General features: G+C 41.7%; 1 protein-coding gene across 1 annotated transcript in view; it reads right to left on the reverse strand.

Moving 5' to 3' along the window:
- Nucleotides 1–903: 903 nt before the first annotated feature.
- pik3ap1 (phosphoinositide-3-kinase adaptor protein 1) overlaps nt 904–18,732 on the reverse strand; it is a 143,787-nt gene continuing 125,958 nt past the window's right edge. Inside the window, exons 13-17 of the mRNA XM_020528231.2 lie at nt 13,828–13,900; nt 7,972–8,130; nt 6,411–6,481; nt 5,635–5,735; nt 904–3,898 (exon numbers count right to left, since the gene is read on the reverse strand). Coding sequence (XP_020383820.2) covers nt 3,835–3,898; nt 5,635–5,735; nt 6,411–6,481; nt 7,972–8,130; nt 13,828–13,900 — 468 coding nt within the window. The 3' untranslated portion in view covers nt 904–3,834. The remainder of the gene's footprint in view (nt 3,899–5,634; nt 5,736–6,410; nt 6,482–7,971; nt 8,131–13,827; nt 13,901–18,732) is intronic.

The following is an 18,732-nucleotide window of genomic DNA, read 5'->3' on the forward strand; positions in this document are numbered from 1 at the left end:
AGAAAAAGTTTGTTTACTGACAGCTTTCAAATGAGGTCAGGAATGGATTCAGGAAGATTTTTATACAAAACAAGTCTTATTCAGGCAATAAACTTGCACTGCTGACAAGGTTTCCTGTGAGGACATGATGAATCTTCCAACTACAAACCCTGAATGTCCGCTCTTATTGAGCAGGAATGAACACACACTGTTTCCTGATTAAAACAAAACATGCAGATACTGGAAATCTGAACTCCTGGAAACAGGCAACACCTTCACCTTTAATAATTCAGGGTTCAGGCATTCCTGGAGGTTTTATCACATGGTATTGATCATGTGACACCCAAACATGTGTTACCCAATCATATGCCACCTGATCACTTCACTTCTACAAAAACTATTGCATTGACCCTACAAACATTACAAACATATACACAAGGAGCAAGAGCAGGCCATTCAGCCCCCTGCATATGCTTCATTATTTAGTAAGATCATGGCTGATCTAATTGTAATCTCAAATCTGGCTCTCCCTGATAACCAGCATTATATTCAAAGACACACTCAGTGCTCAGTTGTATCGAGATGCCTAAATTTATATGTTTCTAAATTAAAGCATTCACTCAGTCTTACTACTGAAAAATACAGTTTCAGTGGTTTCCTTTAACCAACTTCAGCTGCTCTAAGTAGAATCAGTTGCACAATCTCATTTAAGCCTGGATACAATTTAGAATTTGATCAGTAAATTAAAGTCAGATATTAAATGTGAAATGCAAAAGATTAATAACTTCCTTACTCATCAAACTTGCAGTTATACTCCATTTTTTTAATGTTCTAACCAAAAGGATTGCTTGGTACAGATATGTGGATTTTAATTTACTAAGATTGTGACTCTTGTTTTTCTGATTTAACACAGAAAGTCAGACATTGTATTTTAATAATCATTTAATATTGGTGTACAGAACAATGACAAAGCACAATACCTTCCACTTAAAGTGTCAAAATTCTTCAGACCACGCATAAAGATGATTAATAAAGATTAAAGTGCACGGTGATGGGCCTCAGCTTCAAGATTAGTTTGATCATTGCAGCAGACAGCTGATCTAAATCATTGATCAGCAAGTCATCTTGTAAAAATGTCAAAACTACTTCGCAAGATGATAAGAATTCATGGGATTGGAAGCAAGGTTAAAGTTCATTCACCAGACCAGCTTCACAGTTCACCACTTGATCACTTGCCAAGTGTTCTCTTTGAATCCTGATTATCTTCTCATCATCCGGACTGTAAGGAGTACACTTTACCACTCTGCTCACAGCCACCTCCTGAGCTTCTTTCCATCTCATGTCTTTCTCCTTCCTCACATGAAGATTCCAACTTTCCAATGAACAAAGGACGACACAAATGAGGCAAACTCACATTGAGCGGTCACACAATGTCTGCAGCAAGTTCACATGAGGACAATATTCTTCTAGGGGTTTGCGTGACGCACTTTGTTTCGCAAAGGAAGCCTTACACTGTGACTAAAATTCTTTATCTCACCAAGCACCAAATTCACAGATAAAACTTTCAACTTCCAGAGATGTTTAAGTTTCAGGACTTCATTTTGCACTTTCCAAACACAATTGTATTTAAACAGAAAAAGGTTATTCCAACTACAGTTAAAAAAAAATTGCAGTGGATCGGAATGTGTATAATTGCAGCTGATCAAAGTGCATGTTTATACTTTGTCATGGATTTGAAACAGGCACCAAACAATTCAGCTTCAGCTGTGAGATTTGCAGCAGAGTTTAAATTGGCCGTTGTCACCCATTTTGTTAGGACTACACAGGTGGCAGGTTACTCCCAAGCATGACCAGTTACTAACTCAGGAACAACATTACAGCCTCAGGTGAAACTGAGCCTCAACCAGTAATGACTCACATACATTGTCCACTCACACTAACTCACTGACACACATTCATACTGACACCAGTACATTCACTCACTGTCCTCATAACTTGCACATTGATCTTCCCATTTGATTTTTTTTGCACCCCATCCATTACCTTCAACATTCACTCTCTTCACTGTTGATGCCCATTAACAGCATCTACAAGATGCACTGCAGCTACTCACCGAGGCTCCGCCGACGACATCTTCCAAGCCTGTGACATCTAACACCTAATGAGTTAAGGGAAGCACAGGACGGGACACAAACACTTGCAAATCCACTTCCAAGTCACTCACTATCCTGACCTGGAAATACATTGCTGTTTTTTTCAGTGTTGCTGAATTAAAATCCTGGAACTCTCTTCCTAATGGCACTGTCAGTCTACTTACACCTCAGGCACTGCAGTGGTTCAAGAAGCAGCTCACCACCACTTTTCCCAGGACAGTTAGGAATGGGCAATAAAGGGGCTGGTCCAGCAAGAGATACCCACATCATAGGGATAAAAAAAACTTCAAACAATGGCACACTGACACTGACATACTCAGACATATTCCCCACACTGACACTCTTCAAACTCACACATACTGGCACTCACTCACACTATGCACACATTATCCATATACTATCCACATATACTGACATAGCCTATTCACACTCTCACTCACAAGCCCTCACACTTTCTCACGCACATTCTCCTCAAGCACTGGACAGTTTGGCTCAGAGCTGGTTATAAGTCCTATAACAACAGCAATTCTAAAGTGTTCACGAGCATCCAACTCTACCACTAGACCCCCAAAACAGGAAGGGAGGGATCAAAACCACCTGGGGACAAGGAAGCTCCTGATGCTGATGCTACTGTGAGAATCCCTTTGACAGTACCCCATCTCTGAGAGTGGGGCAGAAGATGGGAATGGTCTCATCCACACTGCTCTCTATTGTCATTTTGTTCCCCTCTGTTGAAAGCTTTTGTCTGAGGATTTTAGATATTAGGGACTCCCTTTGTTCCCAGGCAGACAGAGAATCACTGGCTGCAATTCCTTTAGGTTCAAAAGTACTATACCCTATTACTCCCTGCTGAATTTGTGGGATTGAGGACTTAATCATTCTAACTTTAAACAGAGGCAGGCAGAAACCCTAATTCTGCAAAATCATTCAGATAATCTTTAGTTGTAATTTACATTGGTGAAGCATTGAACATGATCCTCAAACAGTCTGAAGTGCATTCTTTAAGAAGATTTGTTCTTTATTTGCTCTAAACTTGATTTATTTAATTGGTCATTGATTTGAGGTATGGATGAGTTTTGTCCCTGATTTCCCCACCAGCCAGTTTTTAAAAATTAATTCACGGGACATTGGACCAACATTTACGGCCCATCCCCAATTGCCCAGAGGGCAGTTAAGAATCAACCACATTGCTGAGGGTCTGGAGTCACATGTAGACCAGACCAGGTAAGGACAGCAGCTTCCTTGCTTAAATGACATTAGTGAACCAAATGGGTTTTTCCAACAATTGGCAAAGATTTCATGGTCATCCAGATTTTTTATTGAATTCAAAATCCACCATCTGCCATAGTGGGATTAGAACCTGGTTCTGTGGGAGCACTACCTGGGTCTTTGAAATAACAGTCTAGTAATAACAGCAATCATCTCTGTTTCATGTCAAAACATTTAGCTACCGTTTCAGGATTGGCAGCTAGATGGTGCTCACCATTTACAACATCAAATAAATAGACTGGCAGGCTAATTCACAGCAAAACCACACTCGGATGTACCATCAAAAAAAACAAAAACCGCAGCAGACATTGAGCTTAGAAGCTGCACTTGGAATTTAACAATGTCTCTGGTCTCCCTCCAAGTGGTTGAAAGGTTCTGTTAAAATGGTGCATTATTGAAAGAGGAGCAGATTCCCCCAGTGCCTGAAATGTGACTATCGACCTCTAGGTGGCACAGGTGGAGCAGGAGTGACTTTCGCCGGAGCCTGGGATGGGATTCTGAAACGTAAAGAGCAGATTAATTACTATACTGCTGACAATACTCATGTTGCCACACTCTGCCCAGCAACAATAGTGTCCTTCCTATTCAGTCATTCCTCATTCCTCATTCCCCATTCCCTATTCCTCCACCACCACCCCACCCCACCCCACCCATTGTCACTGGCTCTCCACCCCATAGTATCTTCATGCTCCTGATTAGTATTTTTTATTCAATTATATCACCTGCAAGGCCAGCACTTGTTGCCCATCCCTATGTGAGATATTGTATTATGATTCTCTTTACCACTCTTTACTCACTGCACCTGATGAAGGGGCTGAGCTCCAAAAGCTTGTGATTTCGAACAAACCTGTTGGACTATAACCTGGGATCGTGTGATTCTTCACTCTTTAGCAACTCACTCACAAGCGCTCGATGTTTACTATATTGCGTTTCCATTCACTCATTCATAAAACCGGGTTAAACTAAATTAAACATTCTTTCCAACCCATTACTGCTTCTTTACACCTTTCAATTCTTACTGACCCCATGCTGCAAGCAATGTCTAGACCTGTTTCTGTATCAAAGGCTACCCCTGAATAAGTGTTAATATCGTAATGTACTCAGAACAATGCCATCTCCGCCATTCAATGCCACTCGAAACTATGGAAAACGTATAATATTAATTAGCTCTTAGTAGCTGTCTCTCGGGACCTGAATAGATTGCAGAACATTGAACAGTTTCCTCCACTAGTATGTACTTTTTAAATACATATTAAAGAGGGCCGCTACCCCTTTAAGAAACTTACTATCAAAACAGCATTTCCGTGAAACTGCATGAATGAATGTGTAAGAACTGTCAAAACCAGTGACAGTAAATGAAATCTCACAACCCAGCTGCAGGAGATCAGATTAATATCCTCTGTACTTTTATTTAGTACACATATAATTTCTTACTTATTTAGGTCATGCAAGTCTCGTATTTTTACTAACATTACTAACTTTAAATACAAAAGGACTAACACCTCTTAATTATGCAAACTCAGAGCGGACAGACATTCTAATCCCATCAGCAGTAACAGCCAGCATTTAGCAAGTGCTTTAACCATTTCCTGCTTCCCCAGGACTGATATCATGCAAACTTGTGTATCACAGATACAACTATGTGATGCCATAATGCTAAAATTTTAATGGAGGTAGAAACGGTGTATAAAATAGGCTACTGTAAAACTGTAGTCTGGATCCTATCATAAGCCTTGAATTGTGCTACTGCAGATACTCAATAAAGAGGCTATTTTCACCATTCACCGATCTTGGTCGTTTTGAACATGATTCCACACCTAATTACCCTTGAACTTGTCAGGGTCATTTCAAAGGGCAATTAAGAGTCAACTACATTGCTGTGGGTCTGGAATCACATGTAGGCCAGACCAGGTAAGGACTGCAAATTTCCTACCCTGAAGGGTAATTTTTAAAACAACGCCAGCTTTTAGTTCCAGTTATTTTCTCTCCCAAGTTTCACCACCTGCCCATGTTGGGATTTGAACCTACATCCCAAGTTATGTAGTCTGGGTTACTAGCTCAATGACATTACCAGTACACCACACCACCACCCCTCTACTAGCCTTTCCAATCGTGCAATGGTGTGCCCAGTGAGCCCAGGAACCCTCAGGCTTTAGAAGAACTGCAAAGAAGTGGTTGGGAATTGAAGGACACAACACTAGCTGGTTTTCACAGGTAATTAAAGGTGACGTACCTGGGGGGTATGCGAGGTGGAATTCGAGGAGGTGGTAAACTGGGTGGACAGTGTCGGCTCAAAGGCCTGCTCACAGGCCCACAGTCCACTGCCTCATTGTCCTGAAAGAGGTGGAAACGGGAAAAGACAGAGAGAGAAAAAAAAGTCACAATTTGCAAAGAGACCTGGTGAAACCAGGTGTGTTATATCATCAACATTTTCATTCTAACTTGGGGAACATGATAGGATTCTCCCAATCTCCTAGATTGTGGAAGCACCATTCCAGCACATTTGCACAGTCCCAGTCTCCTCGTGTTATTGACATCTAATTTTTAGAAAATTCATTCATGGGATGTGGTGGTCAGTGGCTGGACACCATTTAAGCAGTTCAAGAATGCAGTTCACCATCACCTTCAAAAGCACAACTAGAGATTGGCAATAAACGCTGGCCCAGTGATACCCACAAGTCAATGTAAAAAGAATTCGACTGAGCGGCTTGCTAAGCCATTTCAGACAGAAGTTAAGAATCAACCATACTGCAGTGAGTGTGGAGTTACACGTAGGCCAGATCAGGTAAGAATGACAGATTTCCTTCCCTAAAGGACACTAACAACCTGGTTGGGTTTTTACAACAATCAAATGTGGTCACCACTTGGCTTTTAAATTCCAGATTTTCTTTTAAATTAAAATTTTATCATCAGCCATGGTGGGATTGAACTCAGGTCCCACAGCATTAGCCTGGGGCTCTGGATTATTAGCTTGGTGCATTTCATCATCACATCCCCACATTGAATTACCTCATTATCCCCCTCCGCTCCACTGCTTAAACTCAGAATGCTCCGTGTACTTGATCGACTGCTGAGACTACCTGAGGAGAGAGAAGACAGACTGATTTAGGGAAGGAGACAGCTTCTGATCACACGTTTAAATTTTTAAAAAATCTAATGGTATGTCAGAGCTCAACTCTGTCAAAACTGTTTGCGGAGTGAACAACGGGCTGTGACAACTGCTAGTAATTGCAACTATGAATTTATATCAGTTAAACGAAGGGAGAAGATTAGTTTCTGCACGTTCTCCAGAACTGAGTGAACTTCACCTTCTATATCAGTGTATTGTACATTAGGATCCAGGAAAGGAGGACTGATTTCTGACAATAGCAAGAACTGCAGACACTGGAGTCAGAGATAACAAAGTGTGGAGCTGGAGGGACACAGCAGAAGAAGGGCCCCAACCTGAAACGTCAGCTTTCCTGTTCTTCTGATGCCTTCTGGCCTGCTGTGTTCCTCCAGCTCCACACTTTGTTATCTCCGATTTCTGACAAGTTGCTTTGATCATCAACCCTGATCAGTGGGAGGGGTTAGAAACGTAAATCAGCATTTTTCCCGAAGGAAAGAGCCTTACAGAAAGAAAAGGATGGCAGAAGGTAACCGAGTTGGTTCTGGCTGTTTTCTAGTCTGCTCAAGTTGTTGTTGGGTGCACCTGTTTTCAGATCATTCGCGATATCATGGCCTTCCCATTTTTAACCTCTTTCTGCACATTCAGCTATGCCTTTCATTCACAGTTTTCATTCCTGTTTATAAAGCAGGTGGTGGTAAAATAATACTTCAGTCTGCAAGATTCTCTCTCTCTCTCTCTCTGTAAAAAGGAAGTTTGGGTGTAAGTTTGTACAGGGGAGAAAAATAGCCAGGCTGTGGGGTAAGAGCAGGCAATTGAGATTAATTGGATTGATCTTTGAAAGACCTTCCCGCTGTGTTTGATAATTCTATGTTTAAAATAAAGGAACAACTAAGAACAAGGAAAAGAAGATGAAAGAGGGTGTATGAGAAAAGGTGGCACAATTCATGATGGGCTGAATAATCTCCTATATTGTGTCACTGCGTGAGTACTCGTGTGATGAACTTAACATTTATCTTCTGAAGGATGAGCAGATGAATTTGGGGCCATTAATAAATTAGAATTTAACTAAGATATTATGAATACATTAACAAAGTAGGCCACTCGGTCCCTCAAGCCTATTCTGACATTTAGTAAAATCATAACTAATCTGATTACTCCATATTCTTTGGAAGTCTCTACCCCAAAGGGCTGTGAAAGCTCAATCATTGAACAGGTTCAAGACAGAAATCAATGGGTTTCTGGAGACTAACAGCAGTAGGGGATACGGAAGATAGTGTGGCAAAGCAGCAATGAGATGATCAGCCATGATTGAGTGGAAGGGTTGGCTCAATGGTCTATGTTTGTTCCTGTGTTCCTAGCCACCGATAACCTTTAACCCTCTTGTTTATCCAGATTCCATCTACTTCTGTCTAAAAAAACTGCTAAAATCTGACATATATTATGCCACAAACGTGGACATACTTGCTGTGCTAGATGTGCTTCCTGTTTTCCACATCCCCCGCTGTATCCCTTCTCGTGATGTGCAAGGTGGAATGAATCTGGAATTCTCTTCATAAACTCCAAACTCTGCACTCTCTGGAATTTGGTCATTTGATCGAGCAGGAAGTGTGATCTCCAACTCTGGGCAGCAATTACAACAGGTACATTTTAAAACATTAATATCATAGTGATCCTCTGTGGCATTGCTCCTGAATAAAGACACTTTATTTAATAATAAAATCAAGCAGATATTGACTCAGGTAAATATTAATCCTTCACTGGCAGATAAAGGAAAATGTCACGAATATGCATTCATAATATGATTGCACATTTAAATAGGCTAGTCACCGTTCATTGAGAGTTAGAAAAATAGGAAATTGGTGTGCCTGATGTTTTATAACAGACTGAAGATGAGGGGCATTTCTTTCTCGAAATGTGAAACTGATTTTCCTCTTTTTAAAGAAGATTTTCTTGGGATGTTGCTGTCAACCATTTATTGTCCATCCCTAGTTGCCCTTGAGAAGGTGGTGGTGAGCTGTCTTCTTGAACTGCTGCAGTCCATGTGCTGTAGGTAGACCCTTAGGGAGGGAATTCCAGGATTTTGACCCCAGTGGCAGTGAAGGAATGGCAATATATTTCCGAGTTAGGATGGTCAGTGGCTTGGAGGGGAACTTACAGGTGGTGGTGTTCCCTTGTATTTGCTGCCCTTGTCCTCCAAGATGGCAGTGGTCATGGATTCGGAAGGTGCTTTCACAGGAGTCTTAGTGAATTTCTGGAGTGCATCTTGTAGATGGTACACATGGCTGCTAGCGAGTGTTGGTGGTGGAGGGAATGGATATGTGTGGATATGATGCCCAATCAGGCAAGCTACTTTATCTTGGATGGTGCTGAGCTTCTTGAGTGTTGCTGGACTTGTGATTTACACAAGGATTGCATGAATTTGGAGCAGAAGCAAGTCAACCCGGCCTTCGAGCCACTCTGTCATTTAATAAGATAATTCCACAAATCAGGACACTCTGAAAGATTTCCTCCTCATTCCTGTCTTATTAATGAACTGTGTCCTTTAGTTCTGGTCTCCCACAGGAGAGGAATATCAGCATCCACCCTATCAAGTCCCCTCTTTCATGAAGATCACCTCTCATTCTTCTAAACTGTAATGGTTCCAGTGCAACAGAGGTTCACTAAATTGATCCTAGAGATGGACTGAGGAGAGATTGAGTAAAATCGGCCTACATTCCCTGGAATTTTGAAAATGAGAGGTGTTACCACTGAAATATACAAAATTCTTAATGGCCTTGAATAAAGTTGATGCTGGGAGGATGGTCTCAGAATAGGCAGTTAGCCATTCAGGACTGAGATGAGGAGAGGTTCCTTCATTCAAAGAGTTAAAGATCTTTGGAATTATCCAACGTAGAGAGATGTGGATGTCAGTAATGAACTACATCCAGGACAGAAGTTAATTGAGTTTTAGATACTAAGGCAATTAAGAAATATGGGAATGTATAACCTTAATGCATATGGATATGTTATATTTATGATATAAAAGGAGGTGGAGTTAAGACAGACGATTAGCCTTCATTGTACTGAATGCTGGAGCAGGCCTGGCTTACTCCTATCTCTACTGAAGCTCTTATGAGCTGTAGGCTGCTTCCTGTGCTTTAGATTTTGTAGGGCAGCTCATGGCATTTAACATTCATTAGATGCATCGCATATGTTGAGGTTTCTCTTGCTTTTTTATCTGCACATTTGTTGGCAGTGTGAGTTGATAGCAGCCCAGCAAGTACAACAGGACATTTGGGACCTTGGTGAAGAATTTGACAAATACCTCTCTCTAAGTGGGTTTGACGAATTGGGAAATAAGCAGTGGAAGGACTGAGGAGGGTACACAGAGGGGGTGAATGCTGCCTCAAATCAGGTGCAGCAAGAAAGTTAAAACGAGGCAAAGAAAGCGTGGATTAGGAGAAAGAACAAAAAGGAGTGTGAGTGAAAAAAAAACAATTTTTGAATTTTTCAGTTTTCAAATCTTCAGCAGCAATTCACAAGCTGAAGGAATGAAATACCCCATGAAGAATTGTCATTTCACAGGCTAAAGAAGCTGATAGGCAGTCAATTATCATACTATTAAAAGGGAGTTTGAGCTGTTAGTTTCTACACTTCTGTGGTGTGTTTATTGTAAAATTAATGCACAAATGCAGCAATTTCATGATACTCAGGGGGCTTGCAAGGCTAATGGTGAATTAGGGAATTTCAGCCAGAAACCTATAGCTATTGGTATTTTACAAGGTCCTTGCTGCCGGTTACTGACTTACTCACACATTCAGAATGATGTATGCTGCTCACATCCTGTTCTTTTTTTTAACAAGGTCTAAGCTGTTGCTGTTATAAAACAGCTCAGAGAAATAGCATATAGTAGATCTGCTTTGTAGCCTGAGATGATAAATTATACTCTAGTTGGTAATAAGGCCTTGGTCTCAACTAAAAACATGTTTTAGACTAATGATGTGTAACTAGATTCCGTGTCCAATTGTGAAATAAAACTGGACATGCCTGTGTAGTCAAAGATGATAAGATGTTTCTGGTTTCAGAGCTCATAATGCTCATGTTGGAGGCCAGAATTTGGTCATGAAAGAGTGAGGTATCTTCTACATGAGATAACGTATCCTGTACTTTGTGACGAGGGAACAAAAATGACTTATTTGCCTGTTTGTGGTAGGTAAGGGAAACTTGTTCATGTTTCAACATGGTGTTTACAAACCCAGCAAAATTCTTTCAGCGACAATATTGTCCTCTCCGTCCCCCACACTCTGGCAGTACCACAACCAATCTCTTTGTTTAATTAAGAGTCTTGTGTCCAACACATCACATATGTGTGCATGGGCTGTTACACTTCTCTGATTAACCCAATTAACTGGCATCTTTCACATGATTTGTCACTCACTGTAACCTTCCTTTCCAGGACAAATCAGAACATCCTAAATACATACAACATTCAAGGACTCTATAAACTATCAAACACCTCAAAACCCTTTTTCCCAATGACATGTTTGGAAAATGCAATTGTATTCAGTGTAGTGGCTGTCTTGCCGTAGTCATAGAGACTCTGTTGTAAAAGGGCCTTTGTGTGCAGTCAATCATTCAACACATCACTGTAATACTACAGATTTACACATTCTCTCATTCATTGTCCTTTCATGATTCAACAGCCTTGTTCCCGAACCCTCTGTTCTGTTCCAAGGATTCCTCCTTACATTTCCCTAACTAATCAAGGTCCCTCCTTGCAATCCAACCCAACGACATCAAATGAGAGGATTTAATATCTCCCTGACCTTGAGCAATGACATGGGTGATCAGCCAGTACACATCGATGGTAAAACTGGCCATTTCAGATCTGAGTAGGTCATATTTCCATCTCAGAGTCGGCAGGTAGTGAGTTTAAGGCTAATTCTAGAGGTTGAGCCCATGAACTAGACTAGCTATACTGAGGGGGTGCTAACTTTTTGGAGGAGCTGTGTTTTGACTGGTTATTAATCTCAAGGTCCGTCTGCCTGATCTGGGGCTGGAACCTTTCCCACTGACTTCACAGCATTCTTCCTTCAACTGATATCACCAGAAACATGTCAAAAAAAACACTTGCAGTTTAGCTAGCCATTGACTTTATTCCTGTTTGTTGTATCTTGTTCCATGTAAAATTATTGCAATGCTTCGCAACATAACACACACCTGTTGCAATGCGTGAAAAAACTGAAGATGTTTCGCAGAGGTGCAATAAACTGCTCTACAGTCAATTCTTAGAAGGTATTTCTCTTAAATGATTAAATATAAACACTAAGCAATCTCCAATGACAGAGTTAAGAGATGTTATAAATAAAGCTATTACTCATAGGCACAGCTGTGCAGTGGCAGTGTCCCTACCTCTGAGCCAGGAGGCTCAGGTTCAAAGGCCACCTAAACCAAAGATGAGTAATAATATCTCTTGATTAGAAAACAGAATTTGACACATGAGCCAGCTCTCTGAAAGCAGCAGCTCCTTAATTCCAATTCTCTACCCTCGCCCCAGATTGTTTTATTCTTTTTAAACATTTATCGACTACCTGTTTAAAAATATTATTCATTCTGATTCCATGACTTTCTGATCAGACAGTTTTAAAAATTCTTCCATGGGATGTGGGCACCAGTGACAAGCTTGCATTGGTTCACCATCACTAATTGCCCTTGGATTGAGTGCGTTTCCCTGGCCATTTCAGAGGGCAGTTAAGAGTAACCCACAGTGCTGTCGTCTGGAGTTGCATGTAGGCCAGACCAAATAAATATGGCAGATTTCCCTCCTAAAGGACAATGGGAAATGAGGTGGGATTTTTCCGACCATCATTGATAGTTTCATGGTTACCATTACTGAGACTGGGTTTCGATTTGAGGTTTTAATTAAATGAGTTTAAATTCCACCAGCTGCTGGGGGTGTGGGGGAGTTTTGAATTTGTGTCCCTAGAGCAATAGCTTGGTCGTCTAGATTACGAGTCTAGTCATTTTATTGCTATACCACTTTTAACTGAGACTTTACAATTCTCCCAGCATCTCTCTCCATTTTCTGGTGATGCTCTTAAAATTAAGCCCAACTCTGTCTATTACCAGTCCTCTGACTAATGAAAATCGACTTTTGCATCTAGAATTGTAGAATCCCTAAAGTGCAGATAGAGGCCATTCAGCCCAGTGACCCTCTGAAGGGCATCTCAACCAGACACACACCCATACCCATTCCCTGTAATCCTGCATTCCCTATGGCTAATTCACCCAGCCTGCACATCCCTGGACACTATGGTCAATTTAGCATGGCCAATCCACCTAACCTGCACATTTTGAACTGTGGGAGGAAATCAGAGCACCTGGAGGAAACCCATGCAGACACAAGGGAAGAATGTGTAAACTTCACACAGACAGTCACTCAAGGCTGGAATCAAACCCAGATCCCTGGTGCTTCAAGACAGCAGTGCTGACCACTGAGCCACGATGGTTCACCATTTACTTTCTCACAAATTCACAAATTTTCACTGCTCAAAATTTGGAAAACATTGACACCGTCACAATCAGTGCCCAAGTTTTGAAAGTCCCTCATCTTTGGGATCATTGCGTGAATCTCTCCTCTGTGCGTTTGATGAAAGGACAAGAGGGAATCTGATAGAAACCATTGTAAAAATAATTGAGATGTATAAAATTCTAAGAGGGCTGGACAGACTAGATGCAGGGAGGATGTTTTCCCTGGGTGGGGAGTCTAGCACCAGTCTGTCTCAGGATACAGGGTAATCCATTTCAGATTGAGATAAGGAAACATTTCTTCACTCAGAGGGTGGTCAACCTGTGGAATTTGTTAGCCCAGAAGGCTGTGGAGGCTGGGTCACTGAGTATAGTCACAAAATAGAATAATTAGTTTTGGATATTAAAGGCATCAAGTGGTAGGGGGAAAGATTGGGAATATGGTATTGAGATAGGGGATCAGCCACGATCATATTAAATGGCAGAGCAGGTTTGAAGTGACGAATGGCCTAACACCGCTCCTAGTTTCCATGTTTCTGTGTTTTTCTACATTTCTCTCAATTGTGGTCACAATCTCAAGCATCTGATTTATCCCCTCCTCTCTATCTAGGGATTACAACTAGCTTATTGAACTGAGATAAAACTGAGTACTTCAAAGCTGTGGATGGGTGGAACTGAAACTTCTATCGTGATGAATACTCATCCATTCGGTGTATTTCCAGTCTGTGCTTGCTGTATGAGGGAGAGGAGCATTTACTTCAAATGGTTTGAAGCTTCTCACATTGATGTACAGGAATGGTTGGAGCTCACCTTGATGTTTACCAGATTTCCCTTTGATGTTCTGTCTCCGTGTGATACTGTCCCGCAGCTTCTTTAGGTTTTCCTGACAAATAAAAAATAACATTAGATTTGTCAGTTCGCATTCTGGTGACCCTCCAGAGAGCAAGCAATGAACAGACAGAAGACTGAAAGGATTCTGCAATAGGGTTAGGGTTAGGTTTATGTGCAGACTGAATTCCAAACAGTGGAAGATTATTAGTAACATGATCTTTGGTCAGATACAACTGTTACATCTTCCACAACATTTCTGTTTTTGCCATGCTTTTTTCTTGTATTCAATGATGGGATGATTAGTGCCCAGCCCTCAATGACCCCTGTGAAGGTGATGTGGAACTATCTTTTGTTATACAATAGACAATACACCTGCCTATAATACACACAATTGTAGCTTGTTAGATCATTTCACAGGGCATTTAAGAGTCAACCACATTGCTGTGGGACTGGAGTCACATGTAGGCCAGACTGGGTAAGGATGGCAGACATCTTTAATGGAAGGTCGTTGAATGTAAAACAGATGGATTTTTAAGACTCTCGATACGTACATATTGGATGTAGTGTTTAGCTACAGGAAACCAGTAAAAACACTTCAAATTGGCTGTGAAGTTCTATATAATATCCCGTGGAAGTGCAAGACACGTTTGCAATACACCTGCACATCTGCCAATGTGGTATACTGCATCCGCTGTACCCGGTGTGGCTTCCTCTACATCGGGGAAACCAAGCGGAGACTCGGGGACCGCTTTGCAGAACACCTACGCTCGGTTCGCAACAAACAACTGCACCTCCCAGTCGTGAACCATTTCAACTCTCCCTCCCATTCCTCAGACGACATGTCCATCCTGGGCCTCCTGCAGTGCCACAACGATGCCACCCGAAGGTTGCAGGAACAGCAACTCATATTCCGCTTGGGAACCCTGCAGCCCAATGGTATCAATGTGGATTTCACAAGTTTCAAAATCTCCCCTCCCCCCACCGCATCCCAAAACCAGTCCAGCTCGTCCCTGCCTCCCTAACCTGTTCTTCCTCCCACCTATCCCCTCCTCCCACCTCAAGCCGCACCTCCATCTCCTACCGACCAACCTCATCCCGCCCCCTTGACCTGTCCGTCCTCCCTGGACTGACCTATCCCCTTCCTAACTCCCTACCTACACTCACCTTTCCTGGCTCCATCCCCGCCTCTTCGACCTGTTTGTTTCCTCTCCACCTATCCTCTCCTCTATCCCTCTTCTATCCGCCTCCCACTCTCTCCCTATTTATTTCAAAACCCCCTTCCCCTCCCCCTTTTCTGATGAAGGGTCTAGGCCCGAAACGTCAGCCTCTCTGCTCCTATGATGCTGCTTGGCCTGCTGTGTTCATCCAGCCGTGCACCTTGTTGTCTCGGATTCTCCAGCATCTGCAGTTCCTACTATCTCTGATGCAATACAAGTCTGTTTACTTGAGTCAATCCAATAGCCCTTCACTATAAATGCAACTAGCACTTTGCTACCCAGGCTTCAAAGCCTATTTGGCGTGACTGGGCTAGGCTGTTTCTAATGAGGCTGATATGGATTGGTTTGAGCTGGGCCAGGGTGAGGCAGTGAGGATGGGCAGGTGAAATGTGAATAGACTCAGTTGGTCCGGAGAACATTACATATTAAAAATGTTCTTGAGAGGAATCATTTTAGAGGTTCCAGTTATGTGAAAGATGATAACTGCTGCTCAATCCACAAGCATGATCCTGAGCTTTTCGTAACCTGTCATTTTAATTCGCTGTCTTGTTTTTATGTTGATCTTGTTGTCCTTGTCTTCTGCAATGTTCAAATAAATCTCAGTAGAAGCTGGGGGAACATTTTACAGCTGAGGCTGTTGCAAAGTCAGTATAGTGGATTGGAAGGCAGGATGTTAGGATTTGATATTTGCAAAATGATGGGCGGGGGGGGAGGAACGTGTGGTCCCTTTAAAAGATGATTTTAGTCTGCAGGCAGGAGCAGATGCACAGAGAGTTCTCGAAGTTGAAACATTGTATCAAAAGACTATACTGTTACCAGGCAAAGTAATATTTTTTACCAAGACAACAGGTTTTTGAATTTAGCCAATTAATTTAAACCAGACCCTAGATACCAAAACCCAATTAAATTTAAATCTGATGGTTTTGACAAACTAGAGCCAATCCTAGTGTAAGAAACTGATAGGTTATCAAAGGTACAAAAGAAGAGGTTATTTGAAAATCAGTATGAGAGCGAACTGTCATCCGAAGAGAAACTCACTGACTCTCATGGAATTCTCTAAGCTCTCAGAGTAAGCACCATTTAATAAAGGTACTACGGCACACTTAATTAATATTCCTGACACAAGAATTTGATGGAGAAAGGCGTTCCTGAATGGAAAACAGCAGAGAAGGCAAAGAAGATTCTGGAAGACTTATCCTGGCTGTAATTTTGAGAGACTTAGTTTTAATTTTTTTTTTTCTCATTTACTTTGGTTTATATAAGTGGGACTTGTATTTATTGCAACAGCATACCATAAGAATTTTGTTAATTCGGGAATAGTTAGTAGTTAAGGGGGAATTGTTCGGTTTGTTAGTAGTTCTGTTAATTTGTTCACTGTTAGAGTTAGATAAATATATTGTTACTTGTTACTTATAAAGTGAGTATCAGGGATTTCTTTCATTTAACCTCTGCTTCGTAATGAGGCACTTTACAGCTCTCTGGCCTCAAGCATAATCTATTCCCCATTTGTTTCTTTTTCCTTTGCTAAGTTTTGGTTCTAATCACTTTCTCATGTTTGCTTTTTGGATGCCAGATGTTCCTCTGTCTGTCATTCGCACCTCCTCTGCACATCTATTTTGTTATTTTACTTATAACTTCCCATATCGTTCACCCTTTCACAGATTGTTCCGTTGTGTGTTTGGGGTCTAACTCGGTTTAATCTTCCAAAGTAATGTCGCTGGGATCCAAGGAGCTCCTGCCAAAGCTCCTTAGTTAAAGCTCAATCTGTACAGTCATTCTCTTCCCTTGATGTTAGAGCTTCTGTTCCATACTTCTCTGAATCATGCAACTGTTATAATAACTATATCATCATTATCATCATGTATCTTTCTGATGTTAATCGTGTTATTCTACATAGTTTTGCTTTTACATTCTTTTCCCCATTCTCTGCCTTTCATCTGATTCGAATTTATTATGTTTGTAATTATTCCCAGCTCTGATAAATGGCCATCAACCTGAACCATTAACTGTTTCTCTCACCACAGGAGCTGTCTGACCTCCTGAGCACTTTGAGCATTTTTTGATTTGTTTTGGATTTTCAGCATCCACAGCATTTTATGACAGAGATCCACCTTGATGGCATGGTTACATTTGCTACTGATGTGATGTTGTGTTCCTGTTTGTAAAGAATATATCTCAAAAATTAATGTACACATTTCAATGTGCTACACAGCTGGGGTGAGGACCAAAGAAGAACTGGTTAGTTTTTGGAGAAGATACAGTCTGTATCATGAAATCTGTTTTTAAAAGAATTTATGACTTTTTTTTAAGAATGTTCATAGAATCCCTACAGTGTGGCAACAGGCCATTTGGCCCAACAAAACCACACTGGCCCTCCAAAGAGCATCCCACCCAGACCCATTCCCCTATCCCTGCATCTCCCATGTCTAACCTAAACAATCCTAGGCACTATGGGCAATTTAGCATGGCCAATCCACCTAGCTTGCACATCTTTGGAGTGTGGGAGGAAACTGGAGCACACGGGGAGAATGTGCAAACTCCACACAGACAGTCGCCTGAGGCTGGAATTGAATCCAGGTCCCTGGCGCTGTGAGGCAGCAGTGCTAGCCACTGAGCCACCATGCCGTCATGTTCTGGATTGTTTAGTTCAGAACATTGACTGGTTTAGAATGTAATGACTTGCCTCAGCTACTGCGGTGGAATTTTGTCAGGGGTGCCAAAATTTGAGCAGAGTTTTCAGAATAGGTTATTGGGTGTTGGATTGGCTTGAGGCTTACAGAGAGAGATGGAAGCTTGTATGCTAATTATGTCTTTTCTCGGCTTTATAGGTACAGACTACTATCCCATAGGAGAAAAAAGACTCATGAAAGAGTTGTGTAAACATATGAATGTTGAGGACAGCTAGGTGGTTCAGTGGTTAGCGCTGTTACCTCACAGCGCCATGGACCCGAGTTTGATTCCAGTCTCAGGCGGCTGTTTCTGTGGAGTTTGCACATTCTCCCTGTGACTGCATGGGGTTTCTCTGGGTGCTCCGGTCTCCTCCCACAGTCCAAAGACATGCAGTTTAGGTGGATTGGCCATGCTAAATTGCCCATAGCGTCCAGGGATGTGCTGGCTAGGTGGGTTAGCTAAGGGATACGGTGGGGGGTGAGTCTAGGAGGGATGCTGTTTGGAGGGGTGGTGTGGACTCAGATGGCCTGATTCCACAGTATTGGGATTCTATGATGGTGGAGACATGCACTCAACTGTGCACTATTTTGATTTGTCAATATAATTTCATGAGAAGAACATGAAAGTTCGGAGATGCTTTGCCTCTCTCTTTGAGTTGCTGGATCTGGTGAAATCAAATGCAGATAGACAAATAATACAGGATATAGGGTAAATTTGGTCAATTCATGTTTGGCTAGAGGGAGAAACCTTACAGAACTGATCTCCAATAGGACAGATAAAACAGATCAGATGCAGAGTGCAGGGGATTATAAACAATCTTGGGAGTAATAGGCTGAGTAATTGCTCTGCAATCAAACCTTTCATTGTCTCTGACTGAGGTATTTGATCACAGTGAATGAATGCAAAGGAGGAATTTAAATGATCAGGTCCTGACCTCAGCATTAGGAACATTCTGACTCTCCTGTTGTACTGGGGGAGGAGTATTTAAACAGAGAGT

Source organism: Rhincodon typus, chromosome 34, assembly GCF_021869965.1.
Source record: "Rhincodon typus isolate 14 chromosome 34, sRhiTyp1.1, whole genome shotgun sequence".
Classification (NCBI taxonomy): Eukaryota; Metazoa; Chordata; class Chondrichthyes; order Orectolobiformes; family Rhincodontidae; genus Rhincodon; species Rhincodon typus.